This window comes from Miniopterus natalensis, chromosome 4, assembly GCF_054644295.1.
Source record: "Miniopterus natalensis isolate mMinNat1 chromosome 4, mMinNat1.hap1, whole genome shotgun sequence".
NCBI lineage: Eukaryota > Metazoa > Chordata > Mammalia > Chiroptera > Miniopteridae > Miniopterus > Miniopterus natalensis.
This window is the reverse complement of record NC_142084.1, coordinates 99,608,948-99,634,541: the sequence shown is the minus strand read 5'-3', so window position 1 is coordinate 99,634,541 and position 25,594 is coordinate 99,608,948. Positions and strand designations below refer to the sequence as shown.

The window sequence follows — 25,594 nt, the reverse complement described above, 5'->3', positions numbered from 1 at the left end:
CATCTCAGGGAAACAGTAACACAGACAGACAATGACACACTGACACCGTTTCCAGGGGCAAACACTGGAACCTCAGGAAAATCACTGACCGTCTCTGGTCTCACCATGTAAATGATTACTACTCTCTGGTTCCCTCTCAGCCCACAAGTCTGTCAATTACAATTCCAGCCCTGGCAACCCTGAGCTCAGTAGTCAGAGTGGAAAACAAAAACAATGGAAGAGGGGAAATTCTGTAAGAAAAACAACCCCGGCTCCCAGGGAGCCATTTGGCAAGATTATCACCCGCCCCCCCCCCCCCCCGGGTTTAAGGACAGAAAGTCCGCTGCCGGACCAGTCATGTTTCATGAGGCAAAATACCATTGGTGTGAAGTATTCTGGCTCTGAAAATTCTCGAAGCACAGAGTTCACGAGCTCACTGGCTGCTTTTATAAAGCCTGAAGGCTTCACGCCCATGTAATTCCTACTGGGTTTTCAAGATGACAAAGGAAGGAAAACAGAAAGAGGGAGCATTGCTTCCTTTCCATACAAACAACACGGTGACCCCTGAGGACCTTGGTGCAGAGCGGGGCCTCCTTGGGCCCAGCCGTCCCCACTGGTCTCGTTTCAGCTAAGCCCATGGATATACTCAGGACTTGGGGACCAACCGGCTATGGAAAGAGCCCACTATACTCTGAAGGAAAAAAGAAGTTACTATCCTTCCAAAAGTTACTTGTCACTGTGCTCCAAACTCACTTCACATGTAGGACAGACAGTCTGGTCAACCATCTGAGGCCTCTCTCCCAACACCACCACCGTTTACAGTGTGAGAACAGATGCCAAAAGAGCTGGGTACGTTCCTTATATGGTGCTTGGCAAGGTGGCCACCACACAGAGCCACCCACCCAGGGACAAGTCTCAGCATGCACTAAGGGACCAGGGCAGGTGACACCACAGGTCCCTTATCTCTCCTGGTGTGCTCCGCAAGGGGACTTGTCAGGAAACCGACTGTGGTGACCCTGCATCTCTGGCTGACTGCTCTGTGAAGCACAGCACCTGCCCCTTGGCACTGCCGAGAATCCAATATTGGGGTGCTGTTGTAAACCAAAAAGTGTTCTGCAAACACAACGGATTGTAATGAATGAAGTAAGTGAGAAGAGCCCTGCTATCACCATGACAACAACGAGCCTGCTCCCCCACCACCCACCATCTCTAGGCAGCCAGAGGTGTGTTTGTAGCAGGGAGGCGGCGGCTCTGCCTGGGTGCCCTCCAAATGCACAGACACTTGACAGGCTCCAGTGTGATAGCAGCTGCTGCTGTCTCCCCTCTTGTGGCTGGGTGTCTGGGTCAGAACAGAAGTGCTATGCATGTCCTCAGTGAGAGTGGCGGTAGGGGAGGCGGAGGCCTGCAGAACCCGCACTGGCCCGAATGCACTGGAGTCAGCGGCCCATCTGAATCAGCACTTAATCTAACATTTGCTCCTCAAAACCTTTTCTTACAAGGAAGAGACTGGTTCTGGAAGGAAACTCAAGGCAGGACAAGACCTGGTTCTGTCCAGCCCTTATGCGCAGGGCAGGCTCATAAGGAAGGTTCACAAAGCTGAGGCGGAGAGGACTGGGCGCACACCGAGCCCCAGTGGAGAGCATCACGCTCAGGAGGAGACCTGGCAGCCCATCTCAAATGCTGTCTCTTATCTCACATGTCCTCTTCGCGCCGGTTACCATGACGGGGACGCTGAGGCCTCCACAGGGCACCCTCTTCTCCACCAGGCTCAGGCCCACAAGGACCAGTGCAGGTTAATGGCCAGTGAGCGGAGCAAACCAAGGCGCGAGGCCCGGAGCAGCACCAACGGCACCAGCAAACACAAAGGAAGCCGAACGAGGAAGACGAGCGGACACGGGCTAGGGCTGAGCAGGGGCAGGGACACCCCCAGGGACGATGAAGTGTCACCACTTGGGGATACTTCAGCCATCCTGGCACAGGCTCAGGGCGCCGGTGCTGTGGGAAGTGACCACATGGGGACCCGCAGGCCTCCCCAGACAGACATTTCCGGGAGGACACACAGTGGCCCCCATGGGGACAGAGGCATCTCCCTTCTCCACTGGATCTAGAGGCTCTTCTAGGATGGGGCGGTGAGGACAGCGCAGTACTTTTCCACAAGCTCCCAGTGACAGGGAAGTGCTCCCTGGACCCAGCCGGTCCACCCTCCATAAACTTAGGTACAGCAGTCAACGCCATCCTTTAAAGACGCCGGCACCTCTTTTCCCTATTTTCCATGAGAACCAGAGTGAGTGCGGAAACAGTTACCAGCACGGAGCAGGCTGTGTTCAGGGGAACAGCTGCCTCCACTTCCTTGGGAGACTGGCACCCACAAGACAGGAAGGGTCTTGAGGACACAAGCCCCAGCCCAGCACCCAACTCACCGAGACCCCTGAAAACCCTCCAAGTCTCGGACCTGCTGAGCTCCTCAGCACTTTCAGGGAAACCCGAACACTCCCTGCACCCCCTGCTGGCCACTTGGGGCTGCGCCCGGCCTTGATGGGGCCTCCAAGGGGTCCCGCTGCTCCCTCCAGGCAGGGCCACCTCCTGCTCCTGGACCCTCAGCATCTGGCGGAACAACGGACAGAAAGCACTGGGCTCTACCCACTGAGGGGCCCTGTCCACTGAGACAGACACCCAGCGCACACCTGGGCACCACAGGAGACTGGGAGAAACACCCCCAAAGGCTTGCTTTTCTTCTTCATTTTCAAATTTCTTTTAATCAACTTTACTTTAATAATGAAAATCAATCACTTTTAACAAAAAGGACATCATTACTGCCCTCTCAAAAACTTTAACCACAGTCATCAGAACATGTGGCACCTTGAGACTTTCAAGGTGTCCCCAGCACAGTGGCCTCAGGGAACCCACTCCTGGCCCTGAAGCCACGCACACTGATGCTGACATCTGCTCTCCTGCCCCACGGCCCTGTCCCATGTCCTGAACAAAGGCTACCTGTCCCCCTGCACCTTACCAGGCACACTGCCCCAGGGTAAAAAAACTCTTTGGGGCACAAACCATAGCAGGCCTGAAATACTGATGTGGACAAAAGCACCACCGGCAACAAGCCCTGGCCAGCGGGTGGTTTCCAAGTCTTCCTCCTGAAGAGGACTGAGGAGTGGCAGGTCTCTAAGAGTTAAGCCGAGGACATGCGACAAATACCAAAGACTGTCCGGGAAGCAGGGACCCGGCCCCAGGTCTACGCCAGAGCCTCCATTCCCGCTGACCTGTCTACAAAAAACGGGGACAGCGCAGCGCTGACCCGTCTCACTGGAGGAGTAAGTGCCGCTCGCCCACCGGCCAAAGCGCTGCATGATGGTGCCTAATCAAACTCAACTTCCTGTGAACAATCTGTACTATCTTCTGCCGTTTTGATCACCACACACCAGAAATTACAGACAGCTCAAGACCGGAGCAGAATGCTAACACTCAGAACTCGGTGGTAACAAAAAACAAATTTAAATGTGTACACACATATTTTTATAGCAGATTTATGCTATGCTAGACGTGGCATTTTTACATGTGAATTCCTAAACACATGTACCCAGCTGTGCTCCGTGTCTCCCTTGGTGCCCTAGGCCACCCCGTTTCCTAGGGCACCATCCAAAGGCCCAGCTCCAGCCATTGACACCCTTGCGCCTCCATTAAGCCTTCAAAACCCCCTGAAAACACAGATTTGGTGGCTGAAGGACAGCCCTGTGTTCCAAGCTAAAAGTGATCGAAATCCGTATTGTCTTATTTTGGGAGGACACTGAGTATATCCACGCGTACTTGTTCCAAACCTCTTGCCTTCACACAGATGCCAGCACTGAGGCCCCTAACTGTCCCTGCAGGTTAGGACCCAAGGTGAGGACAGATGAGCGTGGCACCTACCTCCGGGTGTGCTTCCTCGGAGCCCCACGTGGCTTCTGGTGCCAGCAGTTTCTCTGTTGCTGGCACCTTCTTCAGCTTTTTGCTCTTTTTCTCTGGCACTCCGGTATCTTTCCTCTTCTGTTTCACCATCCTGCCACAGGGAAAGTAAATTAGAAATAAGAGGTCTTGGGCCATAAAATATTTTTATATTCTCCCATTATGAAAGAAATACAAAGCTATTTCAGAAAATACAAAGAATATATGAAAGTAAAAAGAGCGTCCAATCCCCGAGTTTCATCACCTTAGACAACCAACTTAACAATCTGGTGACTTTCCTCCTCTTTCCTGAGGTTTACAGTTGTTCATATGAAAAATAATACAATTACTAAATAATAACACGAGAATAAACTCTTTCACATACTCACAGCTGTAAATCTACATCTGCACCACCCTGTATATTCTGTATTTCTAACTAAACATGAACACAAAGAGAAAGGTCATTTTAATGACAATCAAAATTTTCCAAAAGTGCAAATCACAAAAATTTGTCTATTTCTTAATTATTTGAGGTTATTTTTATTTTTTGGTATTATGGACTAACTCATGCTTCCCCACCAACCAGGGAGGCAGCCGGGAGCCGCATGCGCCCCATCACCAGGCATTGGGTTGCCTGGAGCCATGAAGAGTCTGGGGTGGCCTCCTTGGAGTGTGAAAGCAGCAGCGACTGGGGCCACGCCTTTGTGGGACTATGTCATGGGGAACCCAGAGAAACAGCAGGGGTCCTGATCCTGAAAGGATGTCTGAGGGGTCGGGTGGAGAGCCCTCCACCTCTGAGTAGGGACGTCTGAGAGGGACCAGGCTGATCTCAGAAGGAGAAGCAGGAACTGCACCAACTCCAGCTGTTGCAGTACAAGCTGCGGCTGAACGCTGGTGGGAGCAGCAAGAGCAGGAAGGAACCCCCATCCCCCACCTGCTTCCAGCCCCTTTGGGTAGAACCTAAAAAGGAGCTGAAAACAGAAAAGCCTTTTGCAGTCCCAGAAGCTGCTGTGTGGGCACCATGATGCGGTGGAAAAGGTGCCTCTGGAGCTAAGACAAGACAATACCCAGCTCCTGCAGAGACACACACACTGTCTCTCACCACACATCGTACTTAATGGAAACGACCCGATCACACACCAACAAAGGACTGAATAGACAAATCAGGATAAGCCAACACAATGGAATCCCATTCAGTAATTACAATAAATGAGTTCGAGTTGCAGATCCAGAAAGGAAAATGTAGAACGTTGTGCATTATCCAATTTTGTTTGTTTTTAATCTTTTTAATTGATTTCAGAGAGAGGAACAGATAGGGAAAGGGAGAGAGAGAGAAACATCAATGATGAGTCATTGATCGGCTGCCTCCTGCACGCCCCCTACTGGAGATCAAGTCCACAACCTGGGCATGTGCCCTGCCCCAGAATCGCACTGCGATCTCCTGGTTCATGGGTCCATGCTCAACCACTGAACACACCAGCCACTATCTAATTTTGCTTATAAGAAAATAATAGAGAAAGCTCCATTTGTATACATATATTCACATAGATAGGAAAATGTCTGAAGGGCATAAATAAAACCTTTGCCTAAAGGGGTGGGATTACAAGGAACTGTTTTTTACAGCTCAGTTTTATTTTGCTTTTTTCAAGGTTCTATACTTGAATAGTATAATTAGCAGTGTGATAAGAAATCTAGAAAGAATGAGAGACTGTTGACACAGGGGCTTTGGAAAGACAAAGAACTCTGCCAGCCAACTACCTTATTGGAGAAATAAAAAAAGTTCAGCAAATATTTACATAATAGTTACTATAAAAGTTAAATCTATATTTATTCTTTAAGTTATTAAAAAGTTTAATCCCTAAGTCTATTTACTAAAAAGGGGGAAAAGACTTTTCCACGTTATATAAAGATTTCTTTTAATAGTTCCAAAAGATGGTGACTTGTGAATTTGAGACAATGTTTATATAGAAAAAGACATTTCCTTCCATCTACAATTAATGGATTATCAACAGGGGGCTGAGACCATCTGATAGGAAAGAGCAGTCTTATCAACCAATGGAGCTGGGACAAGTGGACCCCTACCTCATACCACACACAAAAAATTAACTCAAAAAGCATAAAAACCCCCAAACCTAGGAGTCACACTACAAAAGCCTAAAAAGAAAACATAAGAGTAACTCTTCATGTCCTTGTACTAGACAATGATTTCTTACATGACACCAAAAACATAAGCAGCAAAAGAAAAAAAACAGGTAAATTTGACTCATCATAATAAAAAATGCTTGTGCAGCAAATGATGCCAGCAAGAAAGTAAAAACGCAACCTACACGCAGAATTGAAGAAAATACACGCGAGTCATATATCTGACAAGAAACCTGTACCCAGAATGTGTAAAAACTCTTGCAACTCAGCAATAACAAAATGTATACACACACATATATAACAGCCTCACTTAAAAATGGGCAAAGACATTTAAATATATATTTCTCCAAAGATACACAAACAGCCAATAAGCCCATGGAAAGATGCTCAACATCACTGGTTGCTAAGGAAATGCAATGATAGGCCACAGCACTTCACAGTCACTAGGCCGGCGAGAGAGTCAAAGGTAACAACAGTAAGTATTGGAGGCGGTGTGGAGAAACCAGAGCTCACTCACTGATGGTGGGCCATAATATGGCCAGTCGAAATATTAACATTTTATGGGTAGACATATAAGAATGTTTATTTTTTCCCTTATACCTTTCTATAATTTCTATAAGAGAAAAAAAGACTTATTTTAAAATACCAGCTCAAAAATGCTCCGTGAAGGAAAAACAATTCCATCAGCACGAAGCTGACAGCCTAGGCCAGGCAGACAAAGAGGCTTCGATCATCCAGGCTGGGCTGCAGTCATATTCAGACAAGTCAGAGCCAACAGGCTGAGGCTGCCAGGGGCCAATGCTGAAAAGCAACTGCAGAGGACCTTACCCACCGCCCCCAGCCAAACTCTAAACCCTGGCAGGCGACAACAAGCATCTCGCCCACCATGCCCATCTCCCATCTTTCTAGCTCTTTCCAGCCACTGCTTCTTGGCACTGTGGGGTCCTTCACCTTCACCAAGACCTACAATCCACTCTCATCCCTCTTCACTCCACTTCCACAACTTCATGTCCGTGGTCCATCACTACAATCTCGCCCTTACACACACTCTCAGCTCCTCTGGCAAAACCCCAACAGAGGGAAACCCCAAGGACCAGGATGGTCTCACCAGCCCCAGGGGGCTCTCTAATGCTGCCCAGTAGCGCTACCACTTTCCCAACTGCAGCCACTCGCCGGAAGACCCGTCCATTCTTTCCCTCTCCTAATCTCAAGCTCCTGGATCGCCCCCCTTCTCCATTCTCAGTGGAAGGCCTTCACTCCCTATGGCTGAACTTCCACAAGCTCCCCCATCTACCAATCTGTCCTTCTGCCCGGTACAATGGAAACTATCCCCACTCCCACGCAGGCCAAGGGCTTTCCTTGCGCGCTGCGGCCCAGGACAGCACCCTAAGCCACCCCCCATCATTCCTCCTCCCCTCCCAATGCACCAACCACAAGGTCCCGCATCTTACAACCTCGATTCCGTGGGCTCCGCACCCCGTGTCTGCTTCCTTTTCTGGAAAAATCCTCAAGAGCGGCCACCTGCACGCCCTCCTCCCGCCTCGCCCTCCTCCGCTCTCCCACCGGGCTGTCGCCCCGACAGGCCACCAGAAGTGTTCTCCTCACACGTGCCAACCACAGAGATCCTGTCCTGGCCGAGCTCATCCCCAGGATGGCCCTAATGCCCCTCAGAAATGCCAGCCTGAGAAAACGAAAGGCTGCCAGAAATACCCAGCGGTCACCTACAAGCAGGGCCCAGCCCGCAGGCCCGCGTGTCCCCCCCAGCCTCATTCAAGAGCCCCGCCCGCCCGTTCTCAACACAGGTCAGGTGCGGCTCAGGTGAGGTCTCGCTCGGCTGCAAGACTCCCCAAGGTTTCCCTGCGCTCGGGGAAGGCGGGCGTCCTCCCCAAGGCCCACAGGTCCCCGGGCGACCCACCCCGCCCCAATGCGCCCCGAGCTCCCTGCCCCCCACCCTGCATCCTCCCCGCCCCCAATGCGCCCCGTGCTCCCTGCCCCCCACCCCTCTCATCCTCCCGCCCCAATGCGCCCCGTGCTCCCCGCCCCCAATGCGCCCCGTGCTCCCGCTCCCCCACCCCTCCCTCTCCCCGCCCCCAATGCGCCCCGTGCTCCCTGCCCCCACCCCTCCCTCTCCCCGCCCCAATGCGCCCCGAGCTCCCTGCCCCCCACCCCTCTCATCCTCCCGCCCCAATGCGCCCCGTGCTCCCCGCCCCCAATGCGCCCCGTGCTCCCTGCCCCCACCCCTCCCTCTCCCCGCCCCAATGCGCCCCGTGCTCCCCGCCCCCCCACGCCTCGCTCTCCCCGCCCGCCCCGCGCTCACTTCTCTCAGCCGCGCGGAGCTCCGGGCCCGTCCCCCACACGCGTCGCCCCACCGGGCGCTCTGCCAGCCACAGACGCGCGGTGCGTCTCCCGGGCGCGCGCCATCGTCTCTCTGCCTCCTCCGGCCCTCCGCCGACCCACCAAGGGCACCGGACCTCTCGCCCGCGGCCCGGAGCGGTGGGAGCCCCGCGAAGCGCCGTGACAGGAAAGTCCGAGGCGGCCGGCGGCTCGGTCCCCGCGATCCGCAGGGCCGCCGCGAGCCAACGACGCCGAGGCCTCGGCGCGGGCCTCCCGCCGCCCGCAGCGCCTCGCGCCGGGCCCACGGCCCCGCACAGCCCGCCACCCCGCGACGCCGAGACCCGGCCGCGCTCGCCTACCTGCGCGTGGCCGCCGACGCCGGCTTCCGGCAGGAGCGGCGCCCAGGTAACGCCGTCCCGCCCTCCGGAGCGGCGGCGCCCATTGGCCGAGGTCCGCCTCCGTCTCCCAGCGGGCCAATGGCAAGCGGCGGCCGCGAGAGGGCGGGGCCTTAGCGTCATCTCTGGACGCCGGCTGTCGCTCAGGGCCGCCGGTTGCCAGGCAACCCCTCGCCACGTGCGGCTCTCGCGGTTTGGGCCGCACCCGGCGGGCTCCGGCCCGAGGTGCGGCTGCCCCGGGGCTGGGTGACCCCGGGCGCGCGGTTCCTCGGACTCCAGCGGGTGGCCGACGCCCGCTGCGCCCGCGGGATTCGTCTCAGACGCCATGAAGTCTATACATGAGAAATGCGGCCCTTCACGCTGCGCCCCAGGTTTCCGTGTCGCCAACGCCGCGCGTGGGCCACGCGGCGGCTTCACGCGGCGGAGCCGTGTCCGCGAGGCTGCTGCGAGTTCAGGCCAGCGGCCGCCTCGGGCTGGAGGCGTGTTGGAATCCCAGCCTGTAAAATTAACCGTCGGGGAGCAGATGCCCGCCCGGGAGAGTTAACAGTGCGGGCGCTTCGGGGGAGGGGCGGGGCGGGGCGCCCCCGCGGGAGGCTCGACGGGGGCGCTGGCCGCGAGGTCGCGGCGGACCGGGGCTCGCTGGCCCCTGCCCGAGCCGAGCACGACCGCGGACGGCCCAGGGCACGGGTCCCGCCCGTCCCCCTGCGCTCCAGACGGCCCAGGGCGCGTCCCGCCCGTGCCTCTCGCTCCTGCGAGTCTGCCAGCCACCGCTCAGGGCTGCCAGGCCACGCTGTAGGAGCGCGTCCCTGGGCTGTCACTCTAGCCTGGCGGCCTGTTCTGGTCCAATCGCCCGCTGTGCCTCTGACGGGAAGGCTCACTCCCCAGTCTCTGCTGTTCCAAAATCTAATGTCCCCACCTAACACCAGGGAGCTCAGCCCACGGACTGTCTTCTGCTGCACCTGCCTAAGAGGACAGCCGCCAACAAGCTGCTCAGCTGCACCGAGGTCCCCCCACCAGCATGTTCCTTAGTGAAAGGCAGGTCCCTCGGGCCCTTCCAGGGATCACAGCCAGCGGTGGGTCCTCTAGTCTCTCATAATAAATGCATTCTAACAAGTGTGTCGCGTCGTGTCGTGTGTTCCCCCCCCCCCCCCCCCCCCCGCCGTGTATCCTGGCCCTTTCCTCTAAAGCCTGTCAAGGCAGTTCTGGCATTTCCGCTTATCTTCTGATGGTCACCATCATGTCCAAGCCCCCAAAAGTCATCTCAAGTCATCAAGAGAGAATATAGAAAGTAAAAGTAGCAGTGAGCCCGGCCGGTATGGCTCAGTGGACTGAGCGCTGTCCCATGCACCAAGAGGTTGCTGGTTTCATTCCCCGTCAGGGCGCATGCCCGGGTTGCGGACATGAGCAATCCATGTTTCTCTCTCATTGATGTTTCTATTTCTCTCTCCCTCTCCCTTGTTCTCTTTAAAAACAAAAAAAATGAATAAAAACATATTTTTTTAAAGTAACTCTGGCCCAGCCGGTGTGGCTCAGCGGTTGAGCAGCGACCTATGGTCCAGGAGACCGAAGTTCAATTCCCGGTCAGGGCACATGCCCAGGTTGTGAGCTCAATCCCCAGTCGGGGGCGTGCAGGAGACAGCTGATCAATGATTCCCTCTCATCACTGATGTTTCTCTCTCTCTCTCTCTCTCTCTCTCCTTTCCTCTCTCTGAAATCAATAAAAACAATTTAAAAAAAGTAGCTCTGAATGCTGAAAGGCTTAGAGGCAATGACATTCAGTAGTACTGAGCTCTCCTAGCACCCAGAGAGACCTTGGTGTGTTTTAACTCTCTGATTTTATTTTATATTTACTTTTTATTAATCCTCACTTGAGGATATTTGTTTCCATTGCTTTTCAGAGAGAGTGGGAGATGAGGTGTGGGATGTACTTTCTGCTCAATTTTGCGGTGACCCTAAAACTGCTCTAAAAATGGTTTATAAATCAAAAAATAAAATCACAGCCCTGGCCAGTTCTGCTCAGTGGTTAGAGCGTCAGACCTTGGACTGATGGGTCCCAGGTTTGAGTCCAGCCAAGGGTACATACCTCGATTGCAGGCTTGATCCCTGGCCCCGGTTGGGGAGAGTATGGGAGGCAAGCAATAGATGTGTCTCTCTCACATCCATGTCTCTCTTTCTGTCTCCCTTCCACTCTCTGAAAAAGCAATGGAAAAAATATCCTCAGGTGAGGACTGAAAAAAAAAATCCAATCACAAATGCTTCTGCTCCAGGCTTACAGTTTAAATATCGGCTGCCTCCTGCACGCCCCCTGCTGGGGATCAAGCCTGCAGCCCCGACACGTTCCCTGACCGGGAATTGAATTGCGATCTCCCGGATCCTAGGTGGATGCTCAATCACTAAGCCACGCCGGCCCCGCCACGTCACTGTTTTAATAAGAATTTGAACCACTACGGGTCAAGCCCAGCTCTTGACAAGCACCCCAATTCTCCTTCAAATGGAATGAGCTGCTTTTCTAATTTATAGCAGAAACTAAAGCCACACTGTCCTCTCCACTTGTCTTTCTCCCTGCGAACGTCACCTGAGCCTCTGATGTGTTTGTTTCCTCCTGCTGGATGCCAGGATGCGTCTCTGGTTTTGCAGGAGTTCTGAGTGTAGCACAGCATTCAGCACGGCCGTGTTCCTGGGCACACCACAGATGCCAAGACGCCAGGGTTCCTGACACCTGAACAGTTTGAGAACCACTGCTTTAGTCAAAACCTCCCGGGTTCTCTGGTCTCTGTGGGGAGAGGTGGCTGGGAGGTGAACTCGACTTGAACCGACTGAACAGACTGCCCCCTTGTGTTTGGAGGTGAGCAGCACAGGGGCTGCCCAGGAGGTGGGGAGTGTGGGGAGTCAGCGCTCAGCACATGACAGCCAATCATCGCCCAATAAACGATTTCACAACTGGGCACATGGATGCACTCACAGGGGCAGTTTAGTAGAGAATCTGACCTTCTGCCTGGGATCCCATAAGCTTGCTACCAGGTTGCCACGGAAGCAGTAATCTTTGTGATTGCTCCTTAACACTGGTACGTTGACACCCTTCTAACTGCACTTTCTTCCTTAAGATTGAGCCAAAGGAACGCTGTCTACAAAAGTAGCTTTAGTTGAGTTCAGCACAAAAAAGAAGTGTCCAGAGTGTAACATTTACCAGCAGCTCTGCCTATGGGCATGTGGGGGGTGTGCGTGTGCATGTGTTTAGGAGCTCATTTCAAGTTTGGTCTTAGGCTTATTGCAAAGAATAAATTTGGGAGGTTAATTAAAAACACATTTGAGCCCTGGCCAGTTTGGCTCAGTGGTTAGAGCGTTGGCCTGCAGACTGAAGGGTCATGGTTTCCATTCCTGGTCAAGGGCACGTACCTCGGTTGCAGGTTTGTTCCCGGCCTTGGTCAGGACTCGTGTGGGAGGCAACCAATCAATGTGTCTTTCTCTCTCTCTCTCTCTCTCCCTTCCATTCTCCCCAAAAAAATCAATGAAAAAAAATGTCTCTCCAAAAAATCAATAAAAAAAACACAAACATTTGGAAAAAACCTCACCCCTTTAACATAAGTAGCCTCCCCGACTCAGGACAGGTGGGTGAGCTGTGCCTGCTTTTCCTGCAGTGCTGTCCCCAGGCCTCCTCAGAGCCAACATCCCAGACGCCCTGCCTGACTCCCAGGAGGGCCCTCTGGTGACACCTTGTGAACACATCTGATAGTGCAGCCCACACAGAGCACGGCCAGCAGCCACCAGTCTGTCCAGGCTGTGAACTGGAAGCTGGACACTGGGAATGACAGCCTGGCTCAGGGCCTTGCAAGCAGCAGCTGCTGGCGCCACCCAGGCCCAGCTCAGGAAAGGCATTCAAGCAGCCTTGATGGGAGAGGCGCCTCCACGTGGTGCTGAAGACAGTCTGTCCCAGCAGAGAAAATTCATGCATTTCAGCTTAAAAGTGGGCCCTTCATGTATCTGCCAGAGCCAAAATTCCCTCTCAAAAGTAAGGGTGCCACCTGCAGAGGCCAACTTCACACTCCTTGTCCAGCGGGGAGCAGTGATCCACAGCCAGGGCATGTGGGGACAGCTGCACAGGGTCCCCATTCCCCTCAGTGAAGCTTCGGGGTTCAATCTGAGACTGCGCCCCGAGTTTCCCAGGCTTCTCCACCCTGGAGATGCGCAACTGCCAGGGACACAGCAAACAAGACACAGTACCTCCAATGGCATGTTAGGTAGAGCTGGACTCACAGCCAACAGGCTCCACAGCTGCTCAAGCTCATCAGTCGGCGGAGATGCGATTTAATCTTTAACTTTGCAACTCTGAGGCTCCTTGTACCACCCACTGTTTCTTGAACATTCCACCGAGGTGCCCCAGCAGTTCAAAAAATGAGCCCCTTCCTCCCCTGGGCAGATGAAGATGGAGCACAGAAGTACTGCCAAGTCTTTTCTCAATAATGCATGCAGACTTTGACACTAAGAATTCTCCAAACTTCCTACCAATGTTAATGTTGGCACTTCCTATGAAAATTTACAATACCTGTGTCTTCCCCATCCCTTGGCACACTGCCACATACAACCTCATGCCCCGTTGTGAGCCCCTCAACGGCACCTCACGCTAAAGTGAACTCTCCTGGCAGAGGCTGGGAAGGCAGGTGGTACGGCAGGTGGATCAGGGCCTCAGTATCTGTAAATGACAAGAACTTCTGGATGCAAACCACACAGAGCAGGGACTCAGTGCTGCCAAGAGACACGGACCAGAACCTCTGCTTTCGTGGCCTTTCACAGCCCTTTGAACTACCTGGACGCCTAACAGTGCACGAGACCGAGGTGTGTGGAGCGCTCCAGAAAGCTCTGCGACACGGACACAACCCCATCCCACTTGAAGACAGAAACACGAGCAGCTCGGGACAATTCTTCCTGAAAAAATGTGGGTGCTTTCTGCCCTCCAGTGTTGAGGATCAGGAGCAGTGCCAACAAGAACACCAGCCACCCACCTGTCTTTAAACTTCTAGTTAGTAGCCAGTTAAAAAACAAAACGAACACCAATAAAAAAACTTTAATACTTTATTTAATCCATCGTATCCAAAACACTATCATTTCAACATATAACCATTTTTAACAGTGAGATAGTTTACTGTTTAAATTTTTGATACTGTCTTTGAAGCCCAGTGTTTTATTCTGAATTTGGACAGTAACTTTCATGAGAAAGACCTGGTCTGTACTTAGATTTCAGTTTACAGTTCAAAGAGTAGACTCATATAACCAAGTTCCTAATATACTTAAGTTTCCTGATAGCTGAGCCAAGCTAATAGTTTTTGCCTGGAATGAACAGAACCACAAGCTCAGTGCTGCAGAGCCCTGGCAGCCCTCCCCGTGCTTCACAGCACTCGGCGGAGACCCCACAGTGGCACTGATGCAGACGGTGGTTGGTTCCTGTGTGGTCTCAGGACCAGCAGCGTGAGCACCACCTGGGAACTTGTTGGAAGTGGAAATCCTCAGGGTCCACCCCAGGTCCACTCTGGAGATGAGGCCTGTAGTGCTCTAACAGGGCCGCTGGGTGATTCCAATACACTCAGAAGCTGGAGAACCACTGGCCCAGAACAGACCCCACCAAGAAAGAGTGCAGAAAGGGTTCTGCCACCTATTGTAGAATGGAAACAATACAAGCCCGCCCCCCCCCCCCCCCCATTATACTTTGAGGCCATGAAACCAGATGAGAGTAACTGCTTGGATCTGTTAATCCAGGCGCAGTGGGTGTCCCGAGTGCCAGCTGGGTGACCAGCAGGTTAACACTGGCACCCACTCCGATGTCATTTTGTTCCCTCCTGCTTCCCAAGGCCCAAGGTCCCATGAAACGAGAGCTCCCCCGGTACTGAGGTTCCAGTTTAATGCCTGGAGTCAGTGGGTCAGACTGTCCTCTCGGGGGAACGGGAGTGGTGCGGTGGGGGCCGCCTTTGGATGAGGCCCCTTAACAAGGTGGGAGGGAGCCCCTCCCCTTCCTGAGCTGAAGGCCACCCCACCCCAGGGGCCTCCTGAGGAAGCCAGAGCACCCCCAGCTGTCTGCTGCTTAGGTGATGAAGCTTCGGAGACTGGGCCTGGCTGAGGGAGCCAGGCAGAGCCGCCCTCTGACAGGCACAACCAGCCACTTTGTTGTATTTTGAGGGAGGGGAGGGTGTTAGAGCAGTTTCACCCACCTTAGAATATTAAGGCCCTTCTGATTATTTTGTGGAAGGGATTTATACATTTCATTGGAAAAGTTTACAAAGTTTCAGACCTTTGTCGTGAAGTATGACAGCACCAGACCACCAAGGTTATCTCGGAACAGATACAGGCATGTCACCTCCTTACTTTCGACCTGGAAGACAACAAAAGGCCTACTTAGACCTGTCCCCATTAACCAGGAGTGGTGTCACACCGCCGGCCAAACATGATGCTTGAAACAGCCTAAAATGCCACCGCTGGACTGCGCCTGAGCGGGAATAAACTGCACCTGTAACCTGGGGCTCAAGGAAGTCCCAGTCCTATGTGCTCCGTGACTGAGCTGTGCACCGAGGGAGCATGTAACGTCAAGTCAGCTAGAGCTGCACTACAGCGGCCTTTCAACATTCACCGCTGGGACACGGAACTGCCAGCCTGACACGAAAGCAACTATACCCACACGTGCCACCTGGACCGGTACCTGAGTCGCTGGGCCAGCCAACAGGAAGACAGTGTGTTCAAAGCGCCAGATGGTCTGGAGTCAGAGGCTCTCGCAGCTGAGCACCTGTACAGAAAGGTTAGATCCACTCAGCCAGCCCTCACAGCTTTCCCAGGAAGGCAGTTAGGGCGGCAGCTAATCCTGAGCCCCTTCAGGCACAGACCACACAGAAGCATCAAGTGTAACTAAAGAGAAACAATCAAGTGTAACCAGAGAGAAAGAATCAAGCCTAACTAAAAAGAAGCAAGCAAATGGAACTAAAGTAACTCGCTTCCATTTTTATTCAACAGCAGGTTTAGGCAGATGCTTCACTGAACTTGAAGGTACTTCTGGTTCATAACACTAGTAAATGGATTCAACTGTGTACCCAAAATGGTAGGTTCAAGTCCGAATCCCCAGAGCCTGAGAACGTGCCACCTTTTGGAAGCAGGGCCATTGCTGATGTAATTAGTTAAGACGGGTCCATAGTGGAGTGGGGTAAGACCATAATTCAATGACTGGTGTCCTTAAAAAGGGGGGACATCTGGACACAGGGAGAAAACTCTATGAACATGAAGACAGGTTGGGGTGATGTGTCTACAAGCCAAGGAACATCAAGGATTGCCAGCATCCACCAGGAGCGAGGGGAGAGACCTGGGACAGACTCTCCCTTAGACCCTCCAAGGGAACCAGCCTCAAGACACCCTGACCTCAGCTTCAGCCTCTGGAAATGAGAGACGAGGAACTCGCTGTTCGAGCCACCCAGTTAGTGGTTCTTTGTTATGGCAGTCCCGGGAAACAAAACAGCTAGACTCCAACTTTAATTCAGAATCCAATTTTAATGGAGATTACATTCATGCAGACTCCTACATCTACCACGCCACAGAGAGCAATGCTCAAGGCTGCTCCTGCCCCCTCCGTGGGGTGGAAGCTGGTTCTACCCTTGTTATGGGAGGGGCTAGGTCAGCATGTCGTGGCTAAGACTCTTCTCACCCGGCTAGGCTGGTGGGTCTGCTCCCCCGTGTGCAGCTGTGATCCAGAGGATGTCTGTGCTTAAAACAGAAGTTGCCACGACACTGTTCACAAGCCACTGGCAGCATCTCTTTCTTCTTACATCCCTCTTTTGAGCACCGGTATGTAAAAATCTGAGGAAGCCAAAGTTACTCAGTATTTCAATTGTTCAATAAGCAATTATTCAACAAGCCCCACACTAAAACCATTAACATTTAACTAGGAACAGTTCTTAGCTACACGGAATGAAGAGGTCAAGGTTCCATTCAAACATTTTATCGTAAAACATTGAATACTAATTAAAGGGACAGTTTTAACAAGTATAAATACAAAAGCAGCTATTTAGTTGGGGATTCATGGAGGGTGCTTAGAGGTGTTCTCAGGAAAAAAAAGCACAAGAAACCCAGGGGGTGGGGACTAGGGACATGGACGGGAGGCCAAGCACTTGACATCATGCACAGTCCCACAGAATGCAGCTGGATCCAGGGGCCCTGGAGACAGTGGAGGTGTCCTCACCAGGGGAAGGGAGCTGGAATATCTATCTAGAGCCCCAGGCACTGCCAAGTCTGAAAGTAAGAATATCAGAGAGAATGTGGAGAGGGTAGTGTCCAGCTGCCTGGGGGCAGCCCTCCGGCAAGGACAGTCAGGTGGTGGCTGCCTCACGGGACCTGAGCATGTGCAGAAACACACAGGGTGCTGGGAGGACGCTGGATGTCTGCTGCAGGTACCCAGGTACCCGGAGCAAAGAGCTCCAGAGGAACAGAGGCGGTGGGCAAGGAGAGGAAGCACTTAGGTGGAAAGTCTCGGCTGAGCCAAGAATAAGGGGAACCATGTCAATTCAGGGGAAGGCATGGCAGGTGGAGCTGAGGGAAGGAGGTTTTAAAAGGCTTTCAGAGGGCTGGAGGGCAGAGCACGCAGCACACAATGAGAGCAGGAGAAAACTCGCAAAGGGCTTTGTGTGGTGCTAAGGCACGTAGATGTCTCTCTCCTGCTCAAGGGTGAAAACAGGAAGCAAAAGTTAGCAGACCTTAAGTTTACTGACTATAGTTGTAACTGTGATTAAGGACCCGCAACAAGAAGCTGAGATTTAAGCTGACAAAAGCCAGTTCCCCACAGACGAGCTCTTTGGAAGCCCTGTGCCCGTTCTGGAGCAGGACAGGAAAGGGAGCAGCGCACCTCAGAAGGCAGCCAGCCTTAGAAACACCACCCGGATGCACCAGGAGGGTCCTTGGAGAGGGCAAGCTGCAGAACCGGCCCATACGTGACCAAGGAGGAGGCCCTAGGGAGGCCTAAGAGCCTGAAAACCCACTGTCTGAGGGGAGAGAACACACAGGTCAGCCTGTCTCCTTGGACTTGTGGTTAAGGGTGTAGAACTGAGCACACGTACGGGCTCTGACTCCTCCCAAAGTTATGAAAATGACAGAAAAGATTCTCTGAAAAGGAACAAACCCATGACGGCAAACAGTAACAAGGAAACCACCAAGCATTTTAGGTTTTAGGAAGATGCACAGGGACAAATAGTAATGGACTTGACAGATAGAGAAAGCCAGGTATAAGTTATCGGGAAGGTCAAGAGAAAACCCCGTTTATGGAAATAAAACCCCAAAGCTCAGAAATTGGCAGTCCTAGAAGCTTAGGGTTCAGGAATCAGACCCAAAGGCCCTGCCCAGCACCAGCAGGAGACCTGTGCTCTGCAGAGGCTCAGAGAGGCTGTTGGCCTGGGGATGTGCAGCAGTCAAGAGAAAGACAGGACAGGGATTTGAGGACACCACAGTTCATGCTCCATGGGGAGATCTGACTGCTTTCTTTACCGGGCACCAGGATTCTGGGAGCCAGGAGTGTGCTCTCTCCAGGTAGGGCACTGACTGGCCCAAGAGAAAGACCTGACGACACAGACCTTCAGGCTTTCCCAAGGAAGTGGTCAGGGCAGATGACCCACAGGGAAGGCAAGTCCACAGCTCCCATGGAGCAAATGAGCGGTCAAACACAGACCAGGTAGGCGAGAACATTTACTGTGACACAGGAAGAACCACCTGGACACAGGTTATACAGGGAAAAGAAAACTTTTCCTCTAACAGGAAAAGCACAGCTGTGCCTGTGCCTGCCTGCAGGTACCTGAGGGAGGAATTCGAAGCAAGGATGCTCTCCCAGGCCACCAATCAAGCATAAACAGAGAACAAAGACCCTGGAAACCCAGGTCAATTTATCTTCCTCCCTCCCTGGGTTTGTGCCTCCACCAGAATAAGGTGTGGCCAAAACGGGGCCTCATGCTAAACCTAATGAGGTCAGGGAGACCTTGCAAACTCACAGACCCAAAGCGAACACAAAAGATGGATCTGAAATTAAAACTTTTTAAACATAAGCAGTCTATGGTGGGTAGCCCTGTCCTGAGTCAGTATTTTTCCTTCACAAAGGTTAATTTTCACTTTAACTAGGCCTATCAGTTAGTTATCTTTTGCATCTGTGATAACATTCCTGAGTAACACAAGCCTTTGCAAAACAAAGTAATTTCCCCTTTTTCTAGGCCCTCAATGCACCAGGGTAGAGACCAGGAATCTTCTCATTGTTGCTGATATCTTGTTAACTAATGACTGTTAACTATTCTGCACCCTCCAGTGTAAAAGTGTGTCTATCATTTTACTTTTTATCTAATCCCAGGTGTCGCCCCCCCCCTTGCTCTCTCCGCCTCCCTCAATTATTACCAATGGATTTCTTGTAACCCACATGTCTCCTGCCTTGATTGTAACCTATAAAGCAAGGTGCAAAACTGCCATCTCTGGAGTGTGAGCATTATTTCAATCCGTTGAGGTTTTGGCTTCTGGGAAACTGTTGCCAGTTTGGCTCAAATAAACTCACAAAAATTCTTAACATGTTTGAATGTTTCTTACCTTAACAAATGGAACAAACCAAGAAAGAAACACAGGACATAGAGACCAGGGACCCACAGGAAATGAATCGAGAGAGGCAGTGTCCTCAAGGAGGCGGAGGCTTAGAACACCCACCCAAAGCACACTCCACATCAGCACTGGCAGCAAGGTGGGGGGGAATGTGTGGGAGTCAGAATAGGGACCGGAGCTCCATGCTCAGCTCACACTATGGTAAAAAGGTGATACCCAAATGACCGGGGTGGGCACACCAAACATGGGAGGTAACAGAGTGCCCCTGGAGAAAACGCAGGTGCCCCAAACCAACCACCGGAGGCGGAAGGAGAGGCTCCACTCCCATGCGCAGGTCACAACTCTGATTAAACACCCAGGCTATCAGACAAGGACACGGACACCTCAGCTTCGTTCCCTCCTCTGCTCCCCTAGGAGCTGCTCAGGAGTAAGTGCATAGTAACAGGGTGGTTCTCGAAAACTACATGAACTCTCCATCTTGGGAGAAAAAGTGAGGTTCCTGTGGAGAAAGCAAATCCTAAGGCAGACCCAAATGCTCAGAAAATGCGTTTCTGTGACTGTAAAAGCCTATGCCACTCACAAAACGGGACAACACTAACATCATTCGAGCTTCAGTTTGTACACAAGCCATCAGGACTAATTTCAGTTGGATGATTGGCACTTTCCCTCAAGGAAACCGACATTCTCAGAGCTGACCTGGAACTGGTCCTTACCTCTTTCTTCCCGGGACGGTATTTACAATCCCTATCAATGTGCTCACCGACAACCACATCTGGTATCTCTCCCCTTTTCACTGGAATTGGGTTGTTACACAACGGGCATACTGGGACCTGGACATCCTAAAAATAATGAACATAAGGTAATATTCGATTCAGACCATCAAAACTCACATGAGAGAAAGGCACAAGAGTACTACACTGACCCCTGACCGCCCCTGCGAAGGGGGCACTGTTAGCTTCCTGGGTCAGCTGTAAGGCACCCTAGGACTTAACAAAGGTGCCTAAAGTGGAATCTAATGTAATTTAAATATAACAGCCTATTAACCACCTGGAGAAGTGACCCCAAGTCAGTAAAAGATCGCCAAGGAAGGAAGCTGGTGACATCAATCTGATGGTCTCAGGACAGAGGGCTACTTGTCCAGCACTGTCTAGGTGAGAGATGAACCTGCCCAAACACCCCCAGAATGGAGATGGCAGACAAAAACACTACCCATAGGTCCTCTAGCTCTCTTCACATGTCAACAGCCTTTCTGACCCTTCTGTGACTTCCATGTGCAGGAAGACTCACTTGTCAGTCAAAAACAGAGCACAAAGCGAGGCTGAGCTCTCAGATACGTTACCATCAGTCAGGCCCAAGACTGGGGGGGGGGAGGGAGGGGAGCAGGGGCTCTGGAGGGAACCACACAGCACCCAGTAACTAAACACCCAGCACGGTCAAGACAACCTCTGAGCAAGGGCAGGAGCTGAGGAAACTTAGCTCAATGAACACAGTGAAGTAACAACTGACATCTGGAGAGGTGACAGGTAATCACAGAATCACAGGGGCCTATAGTCTGGGGCTGAGCTGGAATGTCACCCAAGAGTGTTCCTTCAGTTAGCAAGCCTGCCAAACTAAGAAATAAAGCCTTACTAACTGGTCTCTAGGCAGACTCTCCCTACCTAGGGATGGGGGTGGGAGTGTCAACAAATAAAGAGTAGCCTGGCCTAGTCATCAGTGCCTGATAAATATGAGTAATGTGCGTGTGAGTCACCCTCCCCCACCCTGGTGACCTGGACTAGGCTGGAGAGTCAGAAGCCCACCAGCACTGATCCAAGCTAAGTTGTCCATGTTTCTAATAGCCTATGACAGAGCAGCAGAGTGCTGACACAGAAAGTTCATGGAAATAATCTCAGTGCTCCCTCACCCCCACCCCAAACAAAGTGAATACAGGCTGGGAGCCACCTGCAGAAGTCTTTAACCTTTGGACTTATGTGAGTGGATTTCCTTAATGACATCTTCCGGTTTCTGTCATATACCACCTGACTCACTTGAATATGACCTCAGGGTGTAGTTACCCAGATAAGTAACCAGTTTAACCCCTTCCGGGTTAGATTCCACCAGTAAACCATTTCTTCCCCTAAAGACAAAGCTTTGCTCTTCCTTGAATCAATGGAACTAAGTCTTATAATATGTAAAATAAGCTCTGAATTTTGGATAAAACAACCATTTGACCCCATGAGTCCCTGAAAATGAAACCTGTCTTATCTACTGAGGCTGTGCTGCCTGAACTTCCTGCGATGGTGGAGATGCTCCACATCTGCACCAACACAGCGGTCACTGTCAGGTGTGGTTACTAAACACTTGGAAGGAGGCCAGTGAGACTGAGACACTGATACTGTTTTGTTCTATGTTAATTAAGTTACTGTCTACACGAGGCTGGTGTCTATCTTGCACAGCACAGCTTTAGAGAGGGAGAAGGAGGAGAATCTTCCGAATAAAGTGTGAATTACCTTCTTATATGCAAAGGGGCATTTATGTGCAGCGTAGGTGAAATGCTCTTTACAGAAATCTTGTTCACATACATCGCATTTTAACGGAAGGAAATCTAAAAAACAAACACAAAAATAGTTTTAAAGACTAGAATGAAAGGTTTACATATCATAGTAAACAGGTATTTACCTACACTAAATCCTTTATGACTATCAAATATATCCAAGTATCACTCATGACAAAAAATTGGAGATCAGGAATTTCACAATGCCAACAACACTAAGGAATCTATAAAGCTATCTTTTCAAAGGTAATCCCATCACATGTGGTATCACAAGTATTTAAGCAGCACACTTCTATCCACTTGGTCCTGGCAACTAATATAACGGCCAATTCACTCCTACAAGTCAATAAAATGCCCATTTTTCTATTAATATTTTCTTAAAAGTGCTTACCTAGCTGCTTGCAAGTCTTTTCTGAACAATGTCTCCCCAAATCAGGGAACTCCATTATGAGAAAGTGTCCAAAACACAGACAGCAGAGCACAGTAGCACCTACAAAAATTAGACCAGTTAGGAGGAAAGCAAGGGGAGCCTGACTTTGGTCACTGGTATTTAGAACTGACAGCAAAAGCAAGCACACAAGCATCTCTGTAGGGAACATTAAATGTCCCTGTCATCCCAGGCCCCTGCAGGGGACTAAAGCTACACAAACTCTTTTCTTTCAGCAAAGAAAAATAGGGAGCTGGGAGGAGCACAAGTACCAGCTCATTTGGAATCAACCCCACTGAGGTGCACTGTTTTTCAATCCATTCAATTCCTACTTTATGAAGCTCACCCCGATTCAGATTTTCATGAAACCAAAGTCTGACTCACTGACAAGGGCCTCCCACGTTCAGTTTACACAGCTGCCAGCGAAAGCTGCAGCCTCCGTGAAGTTTAAGTCATAATTCCTTCTACTGGATACACTTGCTGACATAAACAAAACTGTTACCAGGGGCTAACTCACACTAGTTGACCACACTACCCCAAAGAGATTCAACTCCCTTACGCACTGCGTTTTACTCAGAACTTGGTCCTCAGCGACAACCTGGAGCCCATCGGGGAGGAGAGAGCTGTTAACTCGCCGTTGAAAACACGTAAACTGGTGAAGCTACTGCACTTGAGATAAAACTGAGGTCCACAGCGGCCTCGCAAGGTCCCCTCCGTGATCCGGTCCCCACCGAACCTCTGAAAACTCTTGTCCCTCCCAGAATTCAAGTCCCGAGGGCTTTCTGGACCTTCCCCCGCTCCCCCTCCTCCCCCCCCGGGAGCGTCTCCCCGGCCGCCTCCCAAGCCGGGAATATCTGTCGCAGGCCACACGCCTCCCCTCGCCTCGGCGCGGCGCCACTTCCTCGGAAGGGCCCTGGCTACCACCCGCCTCGCCGCACCTAAGCCACAGGGCCTCTGCTCCCCAAGGACCCGTAAGCCTTCCCCCGCACAGTCCTTTGCCATCAGCCCCGCAGCGCGAGGGGCCACGTCGGGTTTGCCCGTCGCTGTGTCACCGAGCGCGACACTCAGTGGGTGCTCCCATCTCTTGTGGAAGAAGCTGCAAAGAACCCGACCTCAGTCCTGGACACCGCGGCTGCGGCATGAGCGCCCCCGACCTGGGGTCGCCCTGCTTGGACGTGAGCGCGCTGCCCGCCCCCACGAGCCGGGGCCCGTGTGACCCCGGCGCCGCGCTCCGAGACACCTGCTGCGGCCCCCGCGGCCAGCCTCGCGGCCCCGGCCCCCGGCCCCGCACCTGGCTCTCGTCGGAGGCCCGGGCAGCCACGAAAACGAGCCGAAGGTGGCGCAGACGAGAAGCTGGGCCGCCCTGCCCGTGGTCAGCCGCGAGGGACAAGGCCGAGAGGACGAGGAAAACCGGCCCCGAGCGGCGGTGGAGGTCCGTCCGAGCCCGCAGGAGAGCGCAGCATCGCGGCGCTCCCGGGTCCCTTCCATTTATTCGCCGCCGACGCGTCGCACAGCTTCCTGCACTCCGGCGCCCCCGCGCGCCCCGATGACGACACCTCCAGACAGACCAATCCCGTCCCGCCGCGGCAAGGAGCTCCCGGCGCGCCCCGAGACGTCATCGGCAGGCCGGCCAATCCCGCCCCGCCGCGGCTGCGCCGGCCCGCCCGCCCCTCGACTCCCCGCCTCCCTTCTCCAACAATCTGGCAGCTTCGGCAGCGCAGTCACGGTGACGCGGCTCTGCGCAGGCGCCCTGGGCCGTCGCGAGGCGCGGGAAAGCTGATCGGGCGGGAGCGGCCGCGAGCGCGTGCGGCCGGGCGGCCTCGGGAGCCCGCGCAGGCGGACGGACCGCGTCGGACGCGGGCGGCGCGGAGGGGCCGCAGCGAGGTACGGAGCTGTCCGGGCCGCGGGCCGCGTGCGTTGTGACCCGCGCCGCCGGGCCCGCGAGGCCGGGGTGCGGGCCCGGGCCCCGGGTCCGCGGGCGCCAGTCCCGAGTGGGAAAGAAAGCCTTCCTTCGGGAGGAACGCGCAGTGGTCGCGGACGTGCGTAGAAATGGCGGCGGCAGCGAAAGCGTCGCTGTCGGGCGTCCCGAGCCGCCCCTGTCAGCGCCGGGGCCGCTGCCCTCGGAGCGCGTCGCGTCGCGGCCCGGACGGGGCGGTGGCGGCGCGCGGCCGCAGGGCGGTGCCTCGGCGTCATGACGTCGTGCGTTGTGGTTGGCGCTGCGCGCCTGCGCGTAGGCCCGGGAGGCGGCGGGGGCGCAGGCCGGCCTCCGAGGCTTCGCGCGTGCGCCGGTGTCCCGCCCGCCCCGCCGGGCGCTGTGTGCGGTTGGTTCTGTAACGTGGAGCCGGCGCAGCCCCGCGACTCCCCCAAACGCAGCCTGTCGGACGCCGCTGCTTTCTCCGTATTTACCGCGCAGTCCTCGCGGGCGTAGGGAGCCGGACAGCACCGAAAGGCACGAAACCACGAGGCGTGGAGGCCGGACGCGCCGGGGAACGGACGCCTGTCCGCAGCAGCGGAGACGGAGGCAGCGTCGCCCGCCCCCCCCCCCCCCCCCCCCGGGGCCCGAGCCCGCGGGCGTCCGGAGGCTCCCGCGCTCTGCCCGCGTGGGAGGCGAAGCGCTGCGCGCTGGTCGTGGGTCCCCAGCTGAGCCAGCCGGCAGCAGCGCGAATGTGGAGCCAGGCGTGGCGAGCGTCCTGCGGCGCGTGTGCGCCTCTGCAGCCCACCGGCCCCCAACTCGGTCCCTGCGCCGCTCGAGACCGCGCACTGCACACGGCGTGATTCCCCAAAGCAGACACGCTCCATCCCAGCCCCCTCGCCAGGAAGTCACTGTCCAAACAATGTTAAGGTCCCGTCCACAGGCGCCACGTGTATTTTTTAAAAATATATTTTTACCTCCTGATTTCAGAGAGAGGAAGGGAGAGGGAGAGAAACATCAATGAGAGTCATTGATCGCTGCCTCGTGCCGTCCCCTGCTGGGGGTTGAGCTTGAAACCTGCGCCTGTGCCCTGACCCGGAATCCATCGGAGATCTCCTGGACCATCGGTCGATGCTCGACCACTGAGCCACGCCAGCTGGGCTATAGTTTTAAAATTAATATCCATACCTTCAGTTCCAATCCAACACCTCTAGGTTTTCTAGCCTTCTCCCTTTCTGTTTGCAAATGCCTCCTCCAGCTGTAAAAGACTCTGTATTTTCTCAATCTGGTGGTTTATTTGCTTAGTGTAACCAACCACTCTGGCCACCTCCTTCGCCTGCTGCCTTGGTGCCCACCCC

The 25,594-nt window shown here is 53.5% G+C and overlaps 2 protein-coding genes across 4 annotated transcripts in view; both read right to left on the bottom strand.

The window, feature by feature from the left end:
- Positions 1–8,578, bottom strand: part of CHLSN (cholesin) — a 71,693-nt gene extending 63,115 nt beyond the window's left edge. Inside the window, exons 1-2 of one of the 2 annotated variants that reach the window (XM_087816130.1) lie at positions 8,363–8,578; positions 3,889–4,018 (exon numbers count right to left, since the gene is read on the bottom strand). In XM_087816130.1, the coding sequence (XP_087672256.1) occupies positions 3,889–4,017 (129 nt within the window). In that variant the 5' untranslated portion in view covers position 4,018; positions 8,363–8,578. Of the gene's footprint in view, positions 1–3,888; positions 4,061–8,362 lie in introns of those variants that run through there. The other variant, XM_016212978.2, reaches the window with a different exon arrangement.
- Positions 8,579–15,098: 6,520 nt separating this feature from the next.
- Positions 15,099–23,738, bottom strand: ZFAND2A (zinc finger AN1-type containing 2A). 2 transcript variants are annotated; one of them, XM_087817047.1, is made up of 7 exons: positions 23,616–23,738; positions 22,289–22,387; positions 21,854–21,948; positions 20,078–20,203; positions 16,450–16,601; positions 15,460–15,543; positions 15,099–15,135 (listed from the first exon to the last, which is right to left on the bottom strand). In XM_087817047.1, the coding sequence occupies exons 2-7, from the start codon at positions 22,341–22,343 to the stop codon at positions 15,117–15,119; spliced, it is 531 nt and encodes a 176-aa protein (XP_087673173.1). In that variant the 5' UTR covers positions 22,344–22,387; positions 23,616–23,738; the 3' UTR covers positions 15,099–15,116. The 2 variants fall into 2 exon arrangements, with proteins under 2 accessions (XP_087673173.1, XP_087673172.1); XM_087817046.1 differs by lacking the exon at positions 15,099–15,135 and having other exon boundaries at positions 15,231–15,543.
- Positions 23,739–25,594: the final 1,856 nt, after the last annotated feature.